A 22,917-nucleotide genomic window follows, 5' to 3' on the forward strand; every position below is an offset into this window, starting at 1 on the left:
AGTTGCCTTTCAAGGAGGGCAGATCTCCAGCTCTGGAAGAGCCTATGTCCCTCCTATCTGGAAGCTGAGCTGCACAGAATCTCTCAGACATCAGTTAGAGACTTCTCCATGCTTGACCAATTCTAAATATCCATGATTTAGAATTGCTGGGTAGCAGGTACATTAGTGTCCTCCAGGCAAATCATGGAGAATTTGGGACTAAGGACTTCCAAATATTTAATCCACCAGCTACACTCCTACAGGTGGACCTTCCTCCTCTCAAACCCTCAAGCAAAATTGGACCTCAATGTTGCTCCACCTGCAGGCCCTAATGCAAATCATAAAAGAAAGGGGAGAAGAGAGAGAAGGTGACATATAGCCTTTGCCAACCCTTGTCTTATGTCACAGCAGAAAATACTTACCAGTGAAGTAAGCTTTAAACACCAGCTTTCTCCATACTTTAATATTTATAGCCTCCTAGCTCGGCCTTAATATGTGATAAAAACTCACCAAGAGCTGCTGAGCAGCCTCAGCATCCACTCATTACAGAGGCAGAACTGAAGATACACTGTAAGGACCAAACTTGGATGGAACTCTATATCTAAAAAGAATTTTTTCCTTTAATTTTGGTAATTATTTAAAAATCCATACAACTGCTACACTTCATGAGCTTTGTCACAAGTACAAGCCTTCATGTTGGCACATTTTAAAAATAACCAGTGAGTAAGATCCTGTTCTCATTTCTATAAAAACTCCCCTACTGATGATAAAAACTGGTTAATAATTTAACAAAGTAATCTGAGTGTTCTAAAAATGGCACAGTACTGTCTATATTTAAAGTGCTTAGTTATAGGAGATTAATCTGCAAGAGAGGACTATTATTTAATAGACATTTAAAAAATAATTTGCATAGGCTCCTAACATCACCTATCTATGGGTAACTACAAGCTTTTCATTCCTTCTGTTGGCTGCTCTCATATTTAGAGAATGGCTCTACTGAGCAACAGCTGGCTAAAATATTACTCCACAGGAGATTAATGCAGTTTGGCTCATATAATCAAGATCTAAACTCCATTAATTCAGCCATGCCCCATGAAAGTAATAAGAATAGTTGTGCCCCTTCAATACAGTTCATTGATCTGAAATTAGTAAAGAACTGGAGAATTTGTGTTTCATTGTGTAGATTCTGGAAGGCTGCTTATCCCCACATTATCAAGGATCTCCTTTTATGCTGAATGCCATGTTTATTGATATTCATTTCAGGTTGCCTACAGCCTGAACCTCATAAATACCTAGTAAAGACCTGGACCAGCATCCAGCCCATTCAAACCTCCACAAGGTCTATCAGCGTGATAGATTCTTGATTTGAAACTGAAGGTGGTCAAAACTTTCTCTTAAGCATCTTACCTCACTTTTCCAACATTTAAAACAAGCATAATACCAGTTTACAATGAGGACATATTTTCAAAAATAACAATTGGAAAATTATGGAAAACAGAAAAAATAAATAAGTGTTTTGTTTGGTTAGTGCATCTCCACATTCTTCATATTTCATCTTGCAGGAAAAGGTATACGAATATTTTAAATTTTTTTATAACTGATATCTATATTACAAATTTTTAATCATTTAACAGGGTTATTTTTAGGTTTGGTTTTTATTTTATGTATTATTTTTATTCTTCAGACAAGATAAAATTTATAACCAAATCTATGAATATGGAATACTGAGTTTCTGGATAGCTGCAAGTGAAGCCTAAAAGAAAAATTACAGTTCCAAGGCATTTTCTAATTTGATTTATAAATAGATATCTTTGACATACCACTCACAAACTCAAAGCTATAGTTAGCTTGCCTGAGGCAGCTGTGCAGCTGGGAGAACATACACTGGCAGCCTAGCTGTGCAGTCGCCTGTATCATGATACATACTATCTAAATACCAGTTAAGAACACAGGAAGAATTAACAGATGGCTCAAGGCAGAGGGATGGGAAGTAGTCTTTGATTTTATATTATCAAACATATAAGCCATTTAATAAAAATGAGCTAAAAGGATTCATAATTGGAAGCTGCAGGTAAAAAAACGTAATGCAACTGATTGGTTTTGGTGTTTTGGTATAAGGCAGGTAGACTCATGTGAAAATTACTGTTTCCTGCAGTTGTACAACTTTGTCATTATTGATAACTGTATAGAAAAATAATTCAAATATTTAAGTCAAATAAATGGCACACATATGGTCAGAGTATGACTAACAGAATAGATACCCCAAAGAACAGTCCATCCTCTTTGGGGCCTGATCCAGGCTCATGTCTGCCCAACCACACAGATGAATATTCTGCTATACTTGCAGTATTCTGGCTCTGAATCAGCACAAGATGTTAAAGATTTCAGTTGAAGCTCCTTTATTTAATACTTCATCCAACATTAATTTTCAGCTTAGTAGACATATCTGTCTTGCAATAACAAGAGAAAATTCTATGTGCATTAAGTGACATACATAATCCAATTACAGCCTGAGCATTTTGACTGTTGAAGACACTGATAAAGCACAATGGAGCTCTTTAAAACAGTGCTGAAGAAAAAGGATGACACAACATAACACTTTCAGAGAAGTCTGAGTAACTTGCAAGCTCATGTCTTCCTCCCTTCTTCAGATGTAAGTCAAGAATTAAGGTTCATACAAACTGAGGATAATGGAGCTCTGATTCATAAGTCATTTTTTGGCAAATGTTAATTCCTTCCCCCCATAAATTTAAAAGAAAGTTGGTCCCTTACAAAGTCCAAGATGGACTAGGAAAAAGAACTTGAACTCATGATAGATTCAAGCCACAGTATTCAAACAAAAAGAAACTGAATGCAAAATGCCATCTGAAAGATAAATCTAAGTACAAAAAAGGAACAAGGAATATAAGCTCACATACTGGGAATGTTTGTAACTTAGCTCTCTGATATAAATTTATCAAGTTTTTGTTCATAGCAAATTTAGAGGAGGCCACAAGTACACTAATTTATCTAATACTACTCAGCTTCCTATAATGTTTTTAATCTACATACCTATGTTTTAGGTACGTAGGTTACTGATGCTTAAGAAAAGGATATAAAGTATAAAAACCTCACATAATGCATCCTGGGTTTTAGTCCAAAACTATTAGCCCACTTGAGAGAAATTAATGGCAGCACGGGAAAGTGAAGAAGGGCCATTTTAACTCCTCTTCCCCACCTCCTCATCAAAAGCTATTTAACCTATCAGCAGTGGGAAATCAAACACAAACACAGGCAAGACAAACCATACAGAAGAAACAAACAAAACCGAGAGTGAGAAACTCACAGACCAAACAAGACACTGCAAGTTACTGTAAATAATACATTTGAAAAAATATTTATTAAATCAAAGTAGTACTAAGCCAGTTAGAACAAAATACTGGACACAAAGTAAACCAATGCAAGTGTCTCAAGCAACAGAAAAGGTTGCTAAAAGAAGACAGGAAAAAAAAGCCATGAAAATAAGATACATAAGAACAGTATAGATGTGTAATTGTAGCAAACAACTATCAAGTTTTAGATTGCTTGAAAAATTAAAAAACAAACAAACGAGGAAAAACTTCCACTGGGACAAAACAAAACAAAAACCTTAACTCCTACAGGATAAACAGAAGGGAGGGTTAAGCCTTAATATACTGGTTTACAAGACTCATTTTGTCTCAGAAGACAATTAAGCCACAGGAAAACCAAAGCCTGCAGAGGTCCTCATTGGCATGGTTGCTCTTTGTTGCAATTGCCTTCTGCTTTATGGATTGAGCTGCCCACTTGAAGAAAATCTCCCCTGGCACAGCTGAGCAAGGGTTTCAGTGCCAGTTCCACACAGCCACCACAGACCCTGCCAGCACACCAGGGGACATAGAACACAAGCAGCAGTCCAGCAGCTGGCAAGCAAACAGGCTTTTCTGAGCAGTGCACAGTGAAAGGACAAAGAGACACTGAAATACAGGAAACTCCATTTAAATGTAGAGACAGGAACCTTTTTATCTGCAGGGGTGGTCAGATGCTGGAACAGGTAGCCCAGAGAGGCTGTGGAGTGTCCATGCGTGGAGATACTCAAAATCCCATAGCACGTGGCCCTGGGCAGCCTGCTCCAGCTGGGCCTGCTATGAGCAGGGCATTGGACTAGACAATTCCCAGAAATGCCGGTCCACCTCATCCTTACTGCAGTTCTGCAAGCTTAAAGGAGGCAGGAACAGCATGAGACAAATTGTCACATTTTTGTTGTTTCCCCACACATAATGTGGGTCTTACAGGAAAAAGTGGTTGAAAATGGACTTTTGACCTTTTGTTTTTTTGAGAATTAAAATTTTTTTGGTTTCCAACATACTCTAAGTGAAATAAAGGAAAATAGAGGAGTTGACCTGCTGGCTGCACTAAGGAGTTTGACAAGGATGGGGTAGACAATAAAACAAGACTCAAGGACTAGAGAGAGACAGATGTGGACATTTGTGTCCCCTTTATAGCATCCATGAAAAGGCAGAGATGTCTGTGAAGGTGTAGGCAATAACATAATTACATAAAACTGTGTTCCTTACACAGCCAAATGACACTTCCTCAGAGAACTCTGCATTATAGATGATTTCTTCTTTTAAAATGGAGGAGTGCAAGGAGGGAAAAGATGAAATTTGCTAAAAGCACAGGAAAAGTGAACAGTCTCTGTAAAGGCGGAAATAAAAATGTTAAACAACTTCAGTGTGCATTCTCTTTTATGCTCTAAAAAGAAGATGTATTATTCTTCCCAATACATTTCACAAAGAGCATTGAACACTAACATCTAAAATAAGAATACAGAAGATCATTCCTGATGATATTGAACACTTAAGAGCTCCTTAGATCCACAAAAAGTGCTGTACAAACATTAACTAATTGTGGTAGATGAAAATATGCTGACTTTGACTCCAACATTATCCTGACCCCAGACCAAATCAGAACTGCAATGTGTTGGCAGTAACTCAGGAAATTACAATTTTCTAGCCTGTTCTAGAAAAGTAAAGCATTATACATTTGGAAATCTGTAAAATATGTTACCATAAAGTCAGTATGTTTAATTGTATGCAGACTGGGTGTAATGCCATTAAAACAAAAAGCTCAACTGTTTCCATCCTCAGTGTGGCAACTAACTGATTAGTCATCATTAGATCAGAATGTTCACAGAGCTCCTTTCTGTGTATGAAGAAATCTGCTGGAAGCCACATACTGCCTTACAACTTTTCTCTTTAGCCTTCCAAAAGAAGCACATGCACAATCTTGTTATAATAGTTCTTTCCCTCTTGGCAGTAGCTAAAATGATTGAGCAGTGGTAAAAAGGAATAATATCCATGTATTAAGAAAATAAAAGTAATGTACCAGAAAAAAGAATGAAGGAATTTGAGCTGAACCACACAGGAAGTAGATGGATTTTGACAACTGTTTGCAAAGGTTTGAACAAAACAGACATAAATACTAAAGAAAAGAGCCCGATCTGAGTATTTATTTACTGGTCTAATTCAAATCTATACAACATCTTTACATCTTACTTTTCACTTCTACCTCCCTCTTAATCTTAAAACTCCAATGCAATAAAAAGCAAGTCGTGCACATGCATTGCATCCACAAGGAATGCACACGTATGCACCTACCCCCTTCTAAGCTCTATGGCATGAGCTAGCAAGGACACAGTTTGATTCTACATTCTTTTGTACAATATTGATAATGACTAAATATGCTATCACCAACATTTTCAGTTGCACCAGTGCCAACATTAATGCAGTATGATGCAGCAAATATGAACTGAATATAAAGCTGACTGGCTGTAATACACTAAAGCACATTTTTAAAGGATGCAAGAGACCTAAAACCCTCTTTACAAGTGCTAATATTTAGGGACCTTGTACTGATGAATAAGGTCCAGCAGCACACTGAGGAAATGATGAACAAGGGACTGGTTGAGGGCATGAAGTTTCAGGGCAGCCTTGGCTGTAGTGACCATGAAACAGTGGAGTTCAGGATCATTAGAGGAAGTAGCAGAATAGTAATTAGGATTGCAACTCTGGACCTCAGAAGAACCAACTGTGACCTCTTCAGAGACTTCCCTGGAGGATTTCCATGAGTTAGGGAAGCCAAAGAATATCTCCATGAGTAAGAAATCTAGCAAGAGAGATAAGAACCTGCATGGATGAGCAAGGAGGTTCTGGAAAACCTCATTTGGAAGAAAGACCATGGCATGTAGAAAAAGGGACTGGCCACTTAAGGGGAACATAGGAAACTGCCAGAGTATGAAGGGAGGTGATGAGGAAAGCTAAGGCCCTTTTGAAATTAAATCTGCCAAAGGATGTGAAAGACAAGAAGTGGTTATTCATCAATAGGAAGGCTAGAAAAATGTAGCCCTGCTGCTGAATGAGGTCAGTGCCCTGGTCACAGGACACAGAGAAGGTGAAATTACTGAATGCCTTGATTGTTTCAGTCTTTACTAGTAAGACCCACTGTCAGGAATCCCAGTCCCTGGAGGCAAGACAAAGTCTGGAGGTAGGAAGACTCTCCCTTAAATCCAGGAGAAACCTTTTCATTGCCATCCTCAGATGCCATTGCTTCAGCTGCCACAGGATGAGATGAATCTTGGCTTCACTGAAGTCAGCAGATTTCACTGGGTTAAGATACCAGACAGCTGTAAACAGCTATTTAAATTACAACTGGACTTCTTCAAAAGGAGCAGCTGATTTCATAGCATTCTGTGGTATTCCTTCCACAAGAAATTATAGCAAATAGTTTCAAATTAACTCTGAGAACAAAAACTACAAACCCACAATTCTGTGCTTTATTAAAAGAAGATTTGTTCTCCTGAAAGAATAAATTTGTAACTGCAAAATACAAGCAAGGAATAAAACTTGATTCTGGGCATGCTCAAACCTATGCTGTTACAAATCTTTCCTGAAAAAGATTATTGGGAATGCTGTAATTCACAGCAGATAAATCACTAAAGAAAAAAATAATATATATATATATATGGGATTTTAATTGCATTAGTGAGACATTATACTTTTCTTACCTGTCCCCAAAAATCAACAGTTGAAATATTGTTCTATTTTCAGAATAAGTATGAATTCAGATTACTCCATTCTCAGGCACAGTGACCTTAGAGGAAAGAGAAAGGAAGACATCTAAAGAAATCAAGAATCATCATCCCCATTCTGTTTCATACCGCTCAAAATAAGTGGACTCCCAAGCACAGGAGCACAAATACCAGCTTGTCCTTTATGCTTCAGATCAGGACAACATCCACTTCTATGACCTCTCACTGATTTAATTCCAAATGGAACATCCTGTCCTGTAATATAGCTCTTGACAGTATTAAAAAAAAAGAAAAAGAAAACTTAAAACATTAAAAATCCAAATGCATGACTAAGGAAACACATGAAAACAATAAATCTGAAATTAAAGAACATCCAGCAATTGCACTGGACAAGTTTGTAGTAGGACTGTATTGTTACAAACTCATATTGTGGCAAAAGTCCACAGCAGAGACAGAGAAACAGATTAAAAAGCTACGACATCAAGCAAGAATATTGCTCATACATTACCAATTGCAAGAATATGAAAAACACAAAACCACATCATCTCAGTTGGGCACAAATTTAGCATTAAACTTAAATACAACTTCAAGTTAAGTTATAGTCTCATTATAAACACAACTAAATATCTTGTCTGAGTCCCAGAGAGTTGAACTTTCATACTACAATTACAAGAACACAAGATGCAAACCTGTCCAAAATAAATAGAAAGCAGAAAGTCCCAACAGAACAGGACCTGAAGAACTGCTAGGTGCAAGCATTAGACATGGCTGGATGTGAGGAGGAAGTTCTTCACCATGACAGTGGTGAAGCACTGGAATGGGTTGCCCAGGGAGGTGGTTGGGGCACCGTCCCTGGAGGTGTTTAAGACCAGGCTGGACGAGGCTCTGGCCAGCCTGATCTAGTGTGGGGTGTCCCTGCCCATGGCAGGGGGGCTGGAAGTAGATGATCCTTGTGGTCCCTTCCAACCCTGACTGATACTATGATACTATGATCTAAAGTTTTGGGGACTTACTATTCTGTGTTTGGTTAGCACCTGGCACAGTATGACTCTGGTTCACACTCAAGATTCACAAAACAAGCAAGTAATAAAAATCGGATTGCTTAGAATGAGATTCTTTTAAAAGGTTGAATGAGCACTTTGTGGGGGACTTTTTGTCAATTATAAACTGTATAGAAAATGTAAGTAAGAACTTGCACAAAGTCAACAGGACATATGCATGCAAGAAGAACTGGTAACATTTTTCTCAACTGTTATAAAAGAGCCTGCATCTATCTGCTGCCAATTACATTAAAAGACTGTGACTTTAATCCTCTTTAATCATTACCTTGATTCTCTGGATTAAAACGTGCCAACATACTGACAAACATCTTTGTCCACTAACATGAAAAACAAGAAAACAAACACATCACTCCCCAGACAAAACAGCCCTCCCATCACTTTCAGTGAGAAAGTATTTCAGCTCTCAAGGTTTCCATTGGTGCAGACTTCACAAACATGTCAAAGTTTCAGCCACACTGCTGCTGAAACAAAGTGCTATTCACTAATGGCAATAGTCTGTACTACTTACCTACTGTGAGCGTGCTTGACTTTAATTCCTCAAGATCCCATTAAATGACTCACTCTTTCCTTCATGGACATTTTGAGGGTCTGTGCAATTTTTTTTTTATGCTTTGCACCAACCTTCTACTCTTTCCCAAGCAGTTTCTACTTTTACTTCTCATATCACAATCTCCCATCTTTTTCATAGTAGTCATTGAATACACACAGAAGAAATTTCTAAACAGAAGTGAGGCACAGAGTAACAACCAAGCTTACAGAAAATCTTGTTTCGACACTGTCAACCATAAAAATGTTCCCAGACTTGTACCTCAAGTCTTATTGTTTTATGAATTTGTTACATTTAATACCCGTTGAGTAGTTGTGTAGGTTTTTTTTCCCCTTTTGGCAGGTTTTGGTGGTAGTTTATTACATGTGTTTTTGTTTGTTAGTTTTTACTTTTTTATATTTAAAAATAAAAAGACAGTACAAACTAAAACTATTAGTCATGCTACAGTCCTCAAAATAATTTTATTACTCAAGGTTTCAAGGAAAAGTCTGTGCTGGAAAAACACAAGCTTGCAAGGAATGAGTATAAAGAACACAAACAAATATGCACTAGTGACCTTAAAGTACAATGTGAATTAAACCTTATTCACACACAAAACAATTCATACTCTTTATGTGTACAATATCATGAAAAATAAGATAGAAGTCAGATAGGAGAACATTCTTGTATCACAAAAATATGTTAGGACTTTTAGATTTTAAAGCTTTGTTTTAAAACAATCTTTAGTTAAAAATCTTCTTTTGCTTTATCTAAAAACTAGCCTTTCTATAAAAACCACTCCTTTAAAACTTTGCTTTAAAAAAAAAAAAAATCAGTTTTATATTAGACAAAATATTATAGAGGCACAATTAGTTAAGAGGGCTCTAGAACTCATAGGATAACCCTTCATTTTCCAGTGACTTGAAATAGGGTTGTAAGATTCTACTGACCTTCACAAGAAAATTAATCCATAGAAATCAATGTTTATTTAAATAATAAAACAAATTTAAGAAAACAAACCCAAAACTGTCAGACAGTATGTGATTTGTAAAGAAACTTATGCTTCCATTTGGCTAAAGTACATGTGCATCTTTTATTCATCCTGGGAAATATGCACATGTATTTCCAAATAAATCTCCAAAATACTTTTTGAACAAGTAGCTCATGATGACAGCTTTTGTATTTCCTTTAGATACTGTACATTAAAATAAATCATTTCACCTTTGTCTCAATCTAAACCAGTGATTTTTGACACTTCACAAAATTAACCATGAATGATTTCAGTTTTTTTTCTGGGGAAAAGGCTCAGGTATTATGTTCAGTGGCAGGAAGAGCAGGGTCTGGTCTTTCCTGTGTTTTGTGTTATGGAAGATGTACTGAACAACTACAGAATTTACTAACGCCTTTGAAGTAGGGCATATTGTAAAATATACAAAATTGCACATTCAAAACACAAAGCCCTGACTGTGATGATGTTTAATTACACATTTAATACAAATGAACAACCAATCTCAGATTTTAAAGGATAGAAACATCTACATGACTGGGGGCTGTCTCTTAAACATATTAAATAAGCTGTCATCATAACAACTATTAAGAAATAAATGAAAATAATAAAAAATATGGTATTTTTGGCCATAAAATTACAGTAGTTAGAGCATCAGTGGGCAAATATGAATCAATATGGAATACAATTTTAACTCAACTAAATACTTTTAAGCAGATTATTTGAACTCTAAGACATTTAGGTGGATGTTGCTTTAGGTTAAGTATTTTACTGGAAGTTTAAAACAAAAATCTCAACAACAGTACGTAAAAATGTAGCTAATGGTACATCCAATTAAAACTAAAAAAAAAAAAAAAAAAAAAAGCACAAACCTTCAAATTTAAGGTTGAAATTCTAGAATGATACACCGCTAGTTGTTTGTGTTACAACTTTTCCACTCTCCCCAGTATGGAATGTGAAATTAATCTATAAACTTAGTCAGTAAACTATTTTAAAATATTAAAAAAAAAAAACCAAAACACCACAAAAAAAACCTCTAAGCCTACATTTAATTTGGAATTTGAGATTCCACTTCAGCCACCACCATTTGAACAGTCCCCCCGAGAGACATACTTCCTTACCAGCATGGTCCATTATTGCTTGATGTGAGCCCACAGTGACTTTTTGTCCAAACAACTGCTTTGGACATGATTTCAGAAAAAAAAAAAAAAATCAATATAAAAAACATGTACAACTGTATTTCATTTCAAAAAAAGCACTGAATTGATCTGAATTGTATCATACTGTATTAATTTTAATGCCACTCCATTGGTGAATGTGTTGAAGGAGGTGTGCATACACACAAACTACATACACAGAATTCAGCCCAGATTAACATAGCTTCATTTAATTTCTAGCATAGCAACCGAGTCCTTTTTTTGCAATTTAGAATAGGCACAATTAATACAGCTTCTAATTTACCTTATTATAGTGCACTTTAATGCACTGCTAATGCCATAATAACAGTATGATGCTATTCAAGTTTACTTTTTTTGATATACAGGTAAAGTGTGGCAAATAGGATTCTAAGTGCTTTTAAATCAAGTGCACAACTTCTGCAGCTTTACACAATAGAACAGTGCAATACTTTATGTCCCTGTATTCCCAGAAGAGCTGAGTTTACAGTCGATTTTGTTTCACTTTAGACTGCCTTTGCACTTTCTGCAAGTCTACACCTTCAACTGCTTTGTCTTTGACCTCCTTTTCCTCAGCTTTTTTCCAGGTCCTGGCTATAAAAAAGAAGCCCTAATCTTCTTTTGGTAGCTAGCTCTCACCTGGCAGAACAAGACAGTTTCAGAGTAACGGAACAGAAGAGGTTCTTCTAGAGCACTGGTTCACAGTGCTAGGGTGACCTCAATCTCCACTTACTTCCCAGTTCCTGACTTTGGACGAAGCTCGCTCTGGTCCCCTGGGAAAGGATTCTGATGCAACTTTCTCCCTCTTCTCAGGAATCCCTGTGACCACAGGTGAGTTCGTAAAGGTCCTTTTTGGTTTTCTCCTCACCTTCAATTTTTTAGCATCAGACTTTTCTTTCTTAAGATGCTTTCCCACTGTAGTTTTCCTTGTCTGGTACCTATGGATGGAGAAAGCAGATTTCTGGGCACAAGGATGAAGTTGCTTTCTCATCCCATCTTTTTGCTGTTTTTTTGTTCTGGAAGTCTGTTTACCTGCAGTTACTCTCTTTCCTCTCCTCCCAACAGTACATCTGACAGACATAGGTCCTGTAGCCTTTCTGGGAAAAAATGGTTCTTTATTAGTGCCTTCTTTTCTCTTCCATATTGCCTTTGGATTCTCCCTCTCTAATCTCTCACTCCTGACAGAGGTCAGAGGACTTTTGGTACCTCTGTTAAACGGAGTTAATCTACCATCTCCTTCTACCACAGACTGGTGAGAGTTCAAAGGTGAAATGATCAGGTGTTTAAAAGAGTTCTCAGAGTGACCAGAAACCAGATAATCTGTTTTTTCTGTGGAAACAGAAGATCCATCTGCCTTTTGACTTGAGGCTGCATCATTCCTTTTACCTGGATCGGTCAGGAAAGATGCTGAAGGTGAACTATAAAGATCTGAACAACTGAGTGACACTGATGGCGTGCTTTCTCTCTGTGCATCAGTAAGTTTCCTCTTGTTTACATCAGAGCTGAGACTTCTGAAAAGCTGTCGAACATGGGAGGGCTTTCTGGCCTTTTCTCCAACCATACTCTTGGGAGGTGTTTTCAGAATGCGATTTGTCAATGGGTCGTAATACTTAAAGGGACACTGTTTGTATTTATACCTTACAGAGTCTTTACTATCTGTGGAGTTACGGGTTTTCCTCATTTGGGGACTATCTACAGGTTTACCTTTGCACTGCTTTATCTCTGGGCATGAAAGTACGTACACTACTGTCTTGGGCTGCACAGGACTCATAATCTTGCTGTAGGACTCAGGAAGTTTAAGGGCACATAGTCTAGTTTTCATATTTGGAGTTTTTTCATTCTCTAACCACACAATGCTTGCTTTCTGATCAGGTGGATCACATTCCTTTCTAGACACTTTTCTTTTTGAAACAGGGTAGTTCAATAGACTTGTCTGAGTGCCATGGCTGACTTTAACCACTTGGCATCTTGAAGCCAGGCGCCATGGCCTTTTCCTAGGTGCTTTAAGAATTTGTGGGTTGCATATTGTATCTGAGGCTAAAGATGGGTTATTAAAATCAGAGCCACCACTTAAAGCATCATTAAATTCTGGCAATGCTTTAACTGGTGCACTTTCTGCTCTATCACCCTTGACAACATTGTTCTTTTTTTCATCCTTCTGCTTTTTTAGCTTCCTTCTCTTCCCTGTACAGTTGGCTGAGGATTCGCTGTCGAAGTAGCAGTGAAAACGACCTTCCCTGAAATCACGCACAAGTTCTTCGATTTTTATGTCATCTTCACGCATTATTTGAGACCAAGTCTTCCCCACAAAAGAAGGAGGCACATGAGGCAGAGCTGGAAGAACTGGTTCTTCAGTATGAACTACAACATTTTGTTTTACCACTTCTGTTTTCTCTACTGACTCACTTTTTAAAACAGAAGAGAGCTGTGTTCCATAGTCCTTATCTTGCAAACTTACTTGGACCTCTTTTAAGAATTCTATATCTTTTATAGCTGCCTTGGCTAAGTCTGTTTCTGCCTGGATAGGTGCATCACAGTCAAAACTCATTTCAGAATCCTCTAAATGAGTATGGTCCAGAAGTGATGAAAAGGTTAAACAGGAATTATTTTCTTCTTTGAGATAAAGTTCTTGAGATGTAGTTCCATGGCAGTATTTCAAAATAACATTTTCAATAGTTTCATCCACTGAACTTTCACCACCTCTGCTCATCATCACATTTTTGCATCTTGCTAGTTGTGGGGATGTCCCGAGACCTAGGGAGCTGCTGACACCCACAGTATCCCTGAGATGGAAATCAGACACCAAAGTTTCATCCTGAGTTCGCAAACCATCTCGTTTTGAGAGAGATTGACCTGAGGTAATACATAAAGAATTTCTGGGGCTGCCCACAGAATTCTGATAAGAAACTGAAGGAACCAGTGTCAGAGCAGGATTCAAGCTTGGGTTCAATAACGTATCAGTATTGCATATTTCCATTCCTGGTTTATCACATCCACTATGTGGAATCAAATTTGATGTTGTCAAATTGCTATAATTTTTTCCTTTTTTAGGATTAACAGAAGGATTTTGTATTAAATTACTCACAGGAAAATGGTGAGATACATGGCTCAGAGCTGTAAACTTGCCTTCATGGCTAGGACTTACAATCTGAGCATCTTTCAGGGTATTACATTTCTCATTGCTACAAAGGCCTACAGGCTGCTGCGATATTCTTGTAACATGTTCCTGCCTTCTTTCTTGCTTTTTAAAAATTGATTGTGTTACAGTTTTCTTTGTGCCCCCACGAGACAAGCATGGAGCAGAAGAGCATATTTCACCAACAGACTCCTGGTCTTTGCTGCAAATCTGTCTGTCTCTGTTCCTCCTTTTCTCCATCTTTTCTGGGGACAGGTGAGCAATGGTAGCAACCTCTGGAGTGACAAGGAGTGGCATGTCATCATAGGTTGGTCTAAAGCAGAAGGAAAAAAAGCCACCTCACATAAGTACCATAAATATGCCTAACAGTTTTCAAGCACAATAGTGTAGTTGTTCTGGGGTTTTGTTTTGTTGTTTTTCTGTTTGTTTTTTTTAAATAATTTTATAAATACAGGAAAGGGAAAAAATCCTTTGTTTGAAGTTGAGAACTTATAAGGAGGTTATTTCATATTTAGATATGTGAACATAGTATGGCACAGTATAAAAATACTATGGAGTATAAATGCCTTTTTCCCAACAAAATGTGACTGCCTAATAGGAACCCTGCACATATTGCCAAGGAATTACTTGCTTTTGCTTCTCACAGACATACAACAGCTTCTGACTCACTTCTGTGAGAAGATGAATTATGGTTGTTCAGGCCCACTGTAACAGCAGATTTTTTGTATGTTCTGTAACTGGCAGTTCTGTCTTTAGGACTACTTCACATGCAAGTGTTTATGTCTGTCAGAATTAACAGAACAGAGACAGACTATTTCTTTTATGCAATATAGGAACCCAAAAGATTTCAACACTGTTGATCAGCTGGGAAGATCCAATGAAAATAATTTTTAAGAAAGCAAATAACTAAGAAGAATATTGTGCTTCATGTGAAAATTATAACCAGACCTTGAGACCCAAATGGATGCTTACTTTAACACATGGCAGACAGCCATGGACCTCTTATGATGCATTCATCTGCTTACAGAAGTATTATGAATAAATTCCATTGTACAGTATTCTCTTTGGTTATAATCACCCAGCTTCCACGTTTGTTGAAAATTAAGAAAAAACAATCAGGATACAGTAGCATTAACAATGCTTGATAGTCAACATCTGCAGCAAACCTTCTCCCTCCCCCTACCAATAATTGTTATTCCAAAACATCACATTTTCTGCGGCCTCTCAGAAATATTTATTAACAGATCCCAGACTGATCAGTGTATTAAATTTCCCACCGCATCAATCTGGAGAAACTGGCTGCTGATGGCTTGGACAGGTGGATGCTTCACTGGGTTAAAAACTGGATGGATGACCAAGCCCAAATAGTGATGATGAATGGAGTTAAATCCAGTTGGCAATGAGTTACAAGTTGTGTTCCCCAGGGCTCAATACTGGGGCCACTTCTGTTTAACGTCTTTTTCAATGACCTGAATGAGACAGTTGAGTACACCCTCAGTAAGTTTGCAGATGACACTAAATTGGGTGGGAGAATAAATTAACTGGAATCCTGTAAGACCTAGTCACCATAAAATCTTCGGAAAATGCAAAGCTGAATCTCAGTAATCTCTGGACCATGTGTTAGGCACTGAATAAAGAAGTAGGTAAAGAAGAAAAGATTTATTACTTTGACATGCAGAAGACTTCCATTATGGTCCCATGGAGAGTCTTTTTAAAGGCTAAACAATCATTGGGGGGAAAAAAAACCCAAAACACTGACCACAATCAAACACCAAGAACTAATATCAAAGAGTAGAGTTATAATTACTCCCCATTACAAAAGATGAGAAGCAAAATACCCTGCAGTTCAGGCTAAGTTTTATGACTTACTTGCCCCTTTCAAAAATTTTGAAGAGTAAAGTATTAAAATTTTCAGATGACAAGGAAAAGCTAAAAGGATCCTCTGAGTAATTCAAATAAAAGGAATACAATAGAGACTTCAGTCAAAATTTTCATAAACCCTAAGAAGCCAGATCAATTCACCAACAGCACTGTACAATTCCCTGCTCAAGATGTGGGGGCTTTTTAAAAAGAAAATAAAATTTTATGACACAACCTGCAATATTCCTTGTGTACTCCAAAAATACCCCATTTTCCTGTGTATCCAAGAAAAGGGGACAGAATACACTGGAGTAGAGATAAGGGTCATAGGACTGATTAAGCAAAAGGAGAAACCTCTCAATATGAAACACTTTAAAAAGAGGATTATTTCCATTATCATACAAATGCAATGTAATTAAATACATCAAATGATCAAACAATGCCTGTTAGCTGAACTGCTGTGCCCTACTGCTGCATGTATTCTTATACATCTAAGCTTTGAGATAAATCACCTTTGTTTGAAGTTCAAGATCTTATAGATCAGAATTAGACCTAAATGGAAGGCCAAAGGCAGTAGAAATAATCTTCTAACTTCCCCATTTCAGAGTTGTTCCATCTTTGCATTAAGCACCTGACATCTGGATACTGCTGGAAGACCGAATATAGGACTAACTGGATTTTTGTACGGATGAACTACAGCAAATTCCTAGACTTTTAGCTTGCTTAACAGCCTATATCCAATTTTCAAAAATTACTTATAAGCAAATGTCTCCATGGGTTGAAGGAACAGAACTACATTTCCAAACAGTTAGGAACTTCTGACAATCTCAGTACAAATTACCCCCAAAAGCAGAGCGAAGATTTACGCTCTTAAACATACAATATTATTTCTGTACATTAAAAAACAAACAAACAAAATTCAAAAAAACCTTCTAAACCAAGAGTTTGGAGGAAGCAATGATTTGTTGGTTTGTGGTTTATTTTACTGGGGGGAGAGGCAGAACACCAATATCTTTTGAAATTCAGCATAAGGCAAAACTATGATGAATTTTTCCCTTTTTCCACGTCATTACTAGGTATACTGTGCTCTGCAGAACTAATGAAGTCTCACAAGTGTTTGTATAATCCTCAGAAATTACAGACTTAAGATCCATGTACAAATTCAGCTAAATAATAAAAACAGATATTTAAGAAACGAGAGAAACTGTGTATCACTCCAAGTGTTTTTATACAAGGAAGGAGAAAATCCAATTCTTACTTCAGATGTTCATTAAGGAGGTGACTTGTTTTTCCTGTGACTTTTCAGAGCAGAATCACAATACAAATCCATCCACACTTTCTTTTCCATATTTGCTTTTCTTCCCCTAAATTGTGTCAATTTGGGATTACACCTCCCCTTTCTCCCTTCAACTTCACTTACATTTTTATATTAATTTTCTTATTCCATTCCTTCTTCTAAAAATTAGAACAGTACAGGTGGCTTGTTTTACCTAGTTAGTAAGTTCTGTTCAAAGGAATAACCCTGTATTAGCAACACCTCAGGGGAGCTTTTTTCATTTGGGTGTTGCCTTAAAAGTCAACGCTGTATTTTCTCCAGGTAAAAAAATTGTGGTTGTTCTTAAGATAAAAGGATTACATTTATTTAAGACAGAAGGATTCATTAATTTATTTGTAGTCATGTGTACATATCCTAGGCTAATTTCTCATATATAGGCCTGTGAGCTTTTTCTGTCACATCCCTGATAATACCGATATGATTGCCTTCAGACAAGATAGAACACTTCTACTTGTCTGTAAGATCTATAGCAGAGTTGCATATCAAGACACATTGTGTCAGGTTCAGGCTGGGAACTTTGTCTGCCTTAAGGAGCATACTAAACGGGACGTGATTAAATTGACTTCCCTTCAAAGAAAAACTTTCATGCTGACCCTCTTATCACTCTTAAACATGCACATGACAAATAAAGAGAACACTTTTCAAAATCTGAGCATTAATGAATTGGCCATTTAACATAATTCACATAAGTATTAACTGACTATATGAACTGCAAGGATAGCGAAAACAATAAAAATTCACCTGATATTACCCACAAACAAACTAAAATTATGAACTTGCAAAAAATCATCATAAAAGATACTACTAAGTATATACGAAGCCCAAAGTTATAAGAATTGTAATAGTATACATTAAAAAAACTCAAATCCTAAGAATATGTAAAAGTATGTCAGGATGTATAACCTTGCATTATACCTGCTGATGCATATATTCCTTCTTTTGTCAGGTCTTCACATTTAATTGCTATCAATATCAAATCCTTAAGTAGTGGAAGAAAGTTTAAAAGTGCAGAGATAATACAAAAGAAATATACTCATGCAATGTTTATATAAATACTCTAAATTGTCTTCAATGTGAGAATTCCACTGCAAATGAGCAAAACTTACTGCTTAGCAGTGGAACAGAAATAAAAACTCTTTGTACATGCATTCTACCAACATGTTAGGAAAAAAATAAAGAAAAGAAAAGAAAAAGAAGCAGTCAGCTTATACCTGTTGTCATGGTATCTGTGGGGATGATGCTGTAAAACATCTTGCAGGAAACGTTCCATCAAGCTACTGGTACCCGTACGATTCCTACTGTAAGTGGTAAAATGTCTGTGCTGGGAGCTGAAAACATGCTGGTGAAACATAAAACAGATGACTAGTTCACTACTACTGTTAACAGACTGGCCTGCTCCTAAAAATTATTTCCCAGATAATTTTTCCAGTGATGTCCCAGTTAAATATTGCTGCTATGATAACACTTAAATAAAATCTTCAGCCTTTTCTACTTTTAGGCCTTGAGCCAGTGAGACTCTTCGGGAGTCTCAAATACTGCTAAAACATTTTGAAACATCTTTCTGATTTGGAACCTGATTTAGCAGCTCTGCAAGATCCTCACAAATGTTTTGTAACTGGTACAAATGTTGTCACAAATATCACAGCTGCTTGCAAATCTCCTGTAACTGGTATGAATACTCTAAATGTTATCTATAAATGACTATTACAATATTCTTGAACTTCATGAATAAACTTCCTGTAACTTACTTAAGGAGAATTTTCATAAGCATAGAAGATTAAATTGGCTTCTACTTTACAATTTAAAACCAGAAATTTTAATTATTTAATTTAAAGAACAGAAAATAGTTATCAAATGTCTTCAAGCCTTGAAATCTAACATATTAAACCTGATACTTCACAAAATATACAGATCTCAAGGTTAAAGCTACAGAAATATATCTGCAGTGCACTGCAATGTGCCACTTAGAAAAGCACACTGCAGTAGCCATACCTCTTAAAAAGATGCTGGTGGAGTGGCAACAGATAAGGAAGGCATCTTTTTCTCAGTGTGTACATTGTGTGATTCACAAATTTAGGGTTTTTTATTTAGCAGTGGTTATTCAGTGTATAGACTGACACTTCATAAGCTGATAAAGGCATTTGGTACTCCTTCCTATCTGTTGCTGAACTATGCAGGAGCTGTCTCACCTGTTCCAGATTGCTGTAGTGTACATGGCAACAGTTACAGTATCCTTGTTTGTTTTGCCCAGTGGATACTCCAGGTTGAGGATCCTCTTGCCCTCTTGTGTGTAAACTGAAAGAAGCAGGTAATATTGAGTTGTTTAATTCCTGTTCTTAGCATGGAAATGCTGAATATCTACCTTACTAAAGAGCTAGAACAAACATGCAAGATGAAAGTTTCTGTTTCGGAACTGTAAAGGCAAGTAAGACTATGTATTTTAATGTATACTCAAGCAAATTTCATTAAAGTTTTCTTAAATGCAGATCAAAGGACAACAGATTGAAGACACACTTAATACAAATACTCACTTCAGTTGACTGTAGAGAACTGCCTCCTTAGAAGAAGTCAGAGTCATCTTTACATTTTTTTGGGTTTTAGTATTTTTACATTTAAAAAGAATATCAAAGAAATCTTGACACCCACACATTAGTTTTGGGCACTACAATGCAGCTTCCCCAGAGCTATTAATAGTATGTGGGTGCAAGACACAAAGCACACTTGGTCTACATTGCATTATTGTCATCCATTACATAAGGTAACAAATAAGGTTGAATAAAACAATTCCTGTTTCACTTTGTGCAAGCAACAAACCAGATCATGACCCAACTTACCTTCTACTGCTGTCCTGTCTTAGAGAGCCTTCAACATCATGTCTTCCAATTCCTACAGGAAAAATATTTCAAAATTTAAAAACCAGAATATCAAAGGGAAGAAATGCAGTTCTACCTGCAATTAGTTACTTCCCTTATATTGATTGCATCTGCTAAAACTACCATTTTAAAGGGAGATAAAGAGTTTACTAAGTTCAAGAAAGCATATACAGAGATCCTTTTGCCCTCAATTCCTAGAAGAGTGTCATAAAATAAGCTCAAAACCTTTCATGGTTGAGGTTAGCGGGAATTTTTCTACTGATGTCTCTGGGATCAGAACTTGGCGCCTACATTTAAACTGCTACATTGTCAGCCACCAAGATAAAATGCAGAACATCTTAAACAGCTTATTATAGGGCAAGAAAATTACATGTACAAGGAAACACTGTGGATGATTCAAAAGTCACTTCTTCCATTTAAGTTCTACAATGCAATTTAGGAAATCAAAGTATGCAATTGAAACTACAAGGTGAACTGAAAAGTTTCTACTGTTAATTATAATTACATTTTGAAAAAAGCAATAGAAACATCTACTTTAAACTTATCACCTTTTGCTGAAGAAGCAGAAGCTGAAGCTTCCTCAGATGGTTTGATCCTGTCAAACATCTGTCAGTAAAATATAAAATAACTTAAAAAACAAGCAAAACCAAAATCCACCAAAAGCTTGCTGTATTGTAAAAATAAATTTCTGCTGTACTAGGCTACCTTAATGCATGTTAGCTTTGATAGAAGGGGCTAATTTCTGATCTAATAATTAATGAGGTTAAATATTATACATATGAATACTGCTTAGACTGTCAGATTATTGCTTAATAACCTTGACAAATTAATTTAATTTCCTACATTGACTTTACAACAAATAGTAAATATACATGCTAAATAAAAATACAAGACCTAGACCACACAAAGTAACTATCCAGACTGGAAAAGTAATCCTTACTACTCAAAGGACCTGCAAACCAATACTGAATCCCACAATATTTAATTAAAATATGACTGCAGCAACATGTAGTTACAAGCTTTGGGGTTCCCAAGCACAAAGAACTTTTGCGTTTCACACAGTCCTTTCACATTATGAAACAAGCACAAAATCAGCTTCTTGGTACAAACCTTATAGTTGTCTATCTTCTTCATCCACCAAAGCTGACTCCAGATTAGCAAACAACAAATGTTGAACAGAAGGACATTTGCAGTGCAGGACACTTATCTTTTCTCATCCTGTCTGGCAACAATGAGCCTTTTAAAATAGAGTAAATAATGCATATTTCCCCCGCCCCATGTCATGTAAATTTTTCAGCACCACTTTGCAAACATGTCAGTTAAAACCAGAGTGGCTACCCCACTAGCAGGGAGGTCAGACAGCCAGCAGAGGTCACCACAAACCCTCTGCCCGTCCACCGCCCCAAAACTGGACCAAATCACCTCGACAGACAAGTAAATAGTTCACCTCAGAGAAGCAGGCAGCGGCGACTGCTAAATGCTGAAGAGAACAACTTCAAAAGTTCGTTACTTCCTTATTTCAAGGAATAATTTAAATTGTGATGTATTACTGCGAGTTCACTCATCTGGAAGTACAACTGTTTAAGCTACGCTCCTAGGTCAAGACAGACTTGCACACACTTAAACTGAATTTTAAATAGATCAGGATTATGACAGAGGCGGGGACGGGGAGAGAAAGGTACATTCTGGGAAGGGAGGGAACATTCTGAGAGCATATAAAAGCGACCAAAAAAAAAAAAAAAAAAAAAAAACCCCAAACCTCAGAGAAACTCTCCAGGTAGTGTCACCCTCGCACTGCAACAGGTAAAATATAAATAAAATGGGGGGGGTGGAAAGCCAATCAAATCCACTCCTCCACAAACACCTCACGAATATCTTTACTGCCTCTCCTCCTGAGCAAGTCTACGACAGAAGGAAGAGATGAGAAAAACCCTCCCTCAGTTACAGGTCTTTCAACGGCATTAGCACAACACAGGGAGGCGGTAACTTATTTCAGGAGCCGCTTTTACCCTATCGCCGCACCAGCTCGGCCCCCGGTCCTGTCCCTGCCGTGCCACGGCCACCTTTGCCCGTCGTCCCATCGCATCGCCCAGCCGCCGCCCGGGGCGGGCCCCCAGGGCCCACCGCCAGCCGGGAATGGGCACAGGGCCATTCTGTTTTGAGGGAACTCCACCACGCAGAGCCGAGGAGTCTGCCCGTGCTGTAGCGGCTCCCCAGTGCGGAGGGGACCGAGGGGATGCTGCGACACCCACACACGTTAACGACCGCGCAGGGGGCTGGCCAAACAGGGCGCGGACACCGCCTCAACAGCCGCTCCCGCTCCCAAGCATCCCCTTCTCCCGGCACAGCGGAACGCGTTCCCGACGCCCAGCTCCGTCCTGGGGAGTGCCTTACCTCCATTATTTTCTCGTGAGCTCTTCCGTGCTGCACTGAGGTCAAGGGACGCCATTGCCTGCTTCCTGCTCCGGGTCGGGTCTGCGCGGCGGAGGGCGGAGCAGAGGCGAGGGCTAAACTGGGCGAGGGGAGGAGTCTTCTGTTTCCGACCCGGGTGGGCGTGGCTGTGCCGCCGCTCCTTGCCCGCCTTCGGCTCTTCCCTTCAGCGTCTGCTTGACAGGACCTGCTCGGGTTGCCTTGTTTCTGCCGAAGCCTAGACACGCTTGCGCTGCAGAAGGGAGCTCGAACCACCACCCCCATAGAGCCTTCTGCCCCGTGTTGTAGTGTCCCTGCTCCCGGCGCGGCCGGTGGCTGCCACGACCTACCGCCGTGGTGTTTGTTCTGTTTTGGTTTTGCCGTGAGGCTCCAACACAGATTGAACAGAGCCCGAAAAGCCTTGGCTTCACCAGACAAGGCGCTGAAAAGCTGCTCCGACAAGTTTGGG

At 38.1% G+C, this 22,917-nt stretch overlaps 1 protein-coding gene across 4 annotated transcripts; it reads right to left on the minus strand.

The window, feature by feature from the left end:
* Window positions 1–7,183: 7,183 nt before the first annotated feature.
* On the minus strand, window positions 7,184–22,512 carry ZDBF2 (zinc finger DBF-type containing 2). Of its 4 annotated transcripts, none has more exons than XM_068138340.1 (8): window positions 22,434–22,512; window positions 21,150–21,257; window positions 20,588–20,645; window positions 20,001–20,052; window positions 19,356–19,461; window positions 18,378–18,505; window positions 11,568–14,283; window positions 7,184–10,835 (listed from the first exon to the last, which is right to left on the minus strand). In XM_068138340.1, exons 2-8 carry the CDS (start codon window positions 21,171–21,173, stop codon window positions 10,659–10,661), a joined length of 3,261 nt encoding a protein of 1,086 aa, XP_067994441.1. In that variant the 5' UTR covers window positions 21,174–21,257; window positions 22,434–22,512; the 3' UTR covers window positions 7,184–10,658. The 4 variants fall into 4 exon arrangements, with proteins under 4 accessions (XP_067994441.1, XP_067994440.1, XP_067994442.1 ...); XM_068138339.1 differs by having other exon boundaries at window positions 21,150–21,261; XM_068138342.1 differs by lacking the exon at window positions 7,184–10,835 and having other exon boundaries at window positions 11,621–11,772; window positions 11,867–14,283; window positions 21,150–21,261.
* Between the last annotated feature and the right edge of the window lie 405 nt (window positions 22,513–22,917).

The sequence above is a fragment of the Melanerpes formicivorus genome, unplaced genomic scaffold, assembly GCF_026170545.1.
Source record: "Melanerpes formicivorus ecotype bairdi unplaced genomic scaffold, bMelFor1.0.p_v2 SCAF_5, whole genome shotgun sequence".
NCBI classification, from domain to species: domain Eukaryota; kingdom Metazoa; phylum Chordata; class Aves; order Piciformes; family Picidae; genus Melanerpes; species Melanerpes formicivorus.

What these genes read in the sequence shown, in the direction of transcription:
- ZDBF2 (XM_068138340.1), bottom strand. Translation starts at nt 21,173, where the DNA reads ATGAAGAAGATAGACAACTATAAG. An exon ending in AGACAGGACAGCAGTAGAAG is followed by an intron (nt 19,462 to 20,000) that starts GTAAGTTGGGTC and finishes TGCTTCTTTCAG; the next exon opens with TTTACACACAAGAGGGCAAG. An exon ending in CACAGATACCATGACAACAG is followed by an intron (nt 14,284 to 18,377) that starts GTATAAGCTGAC and finishes CTTCTGCTTTAG; the next exon opens with ACCAACCTATGATGACATGC.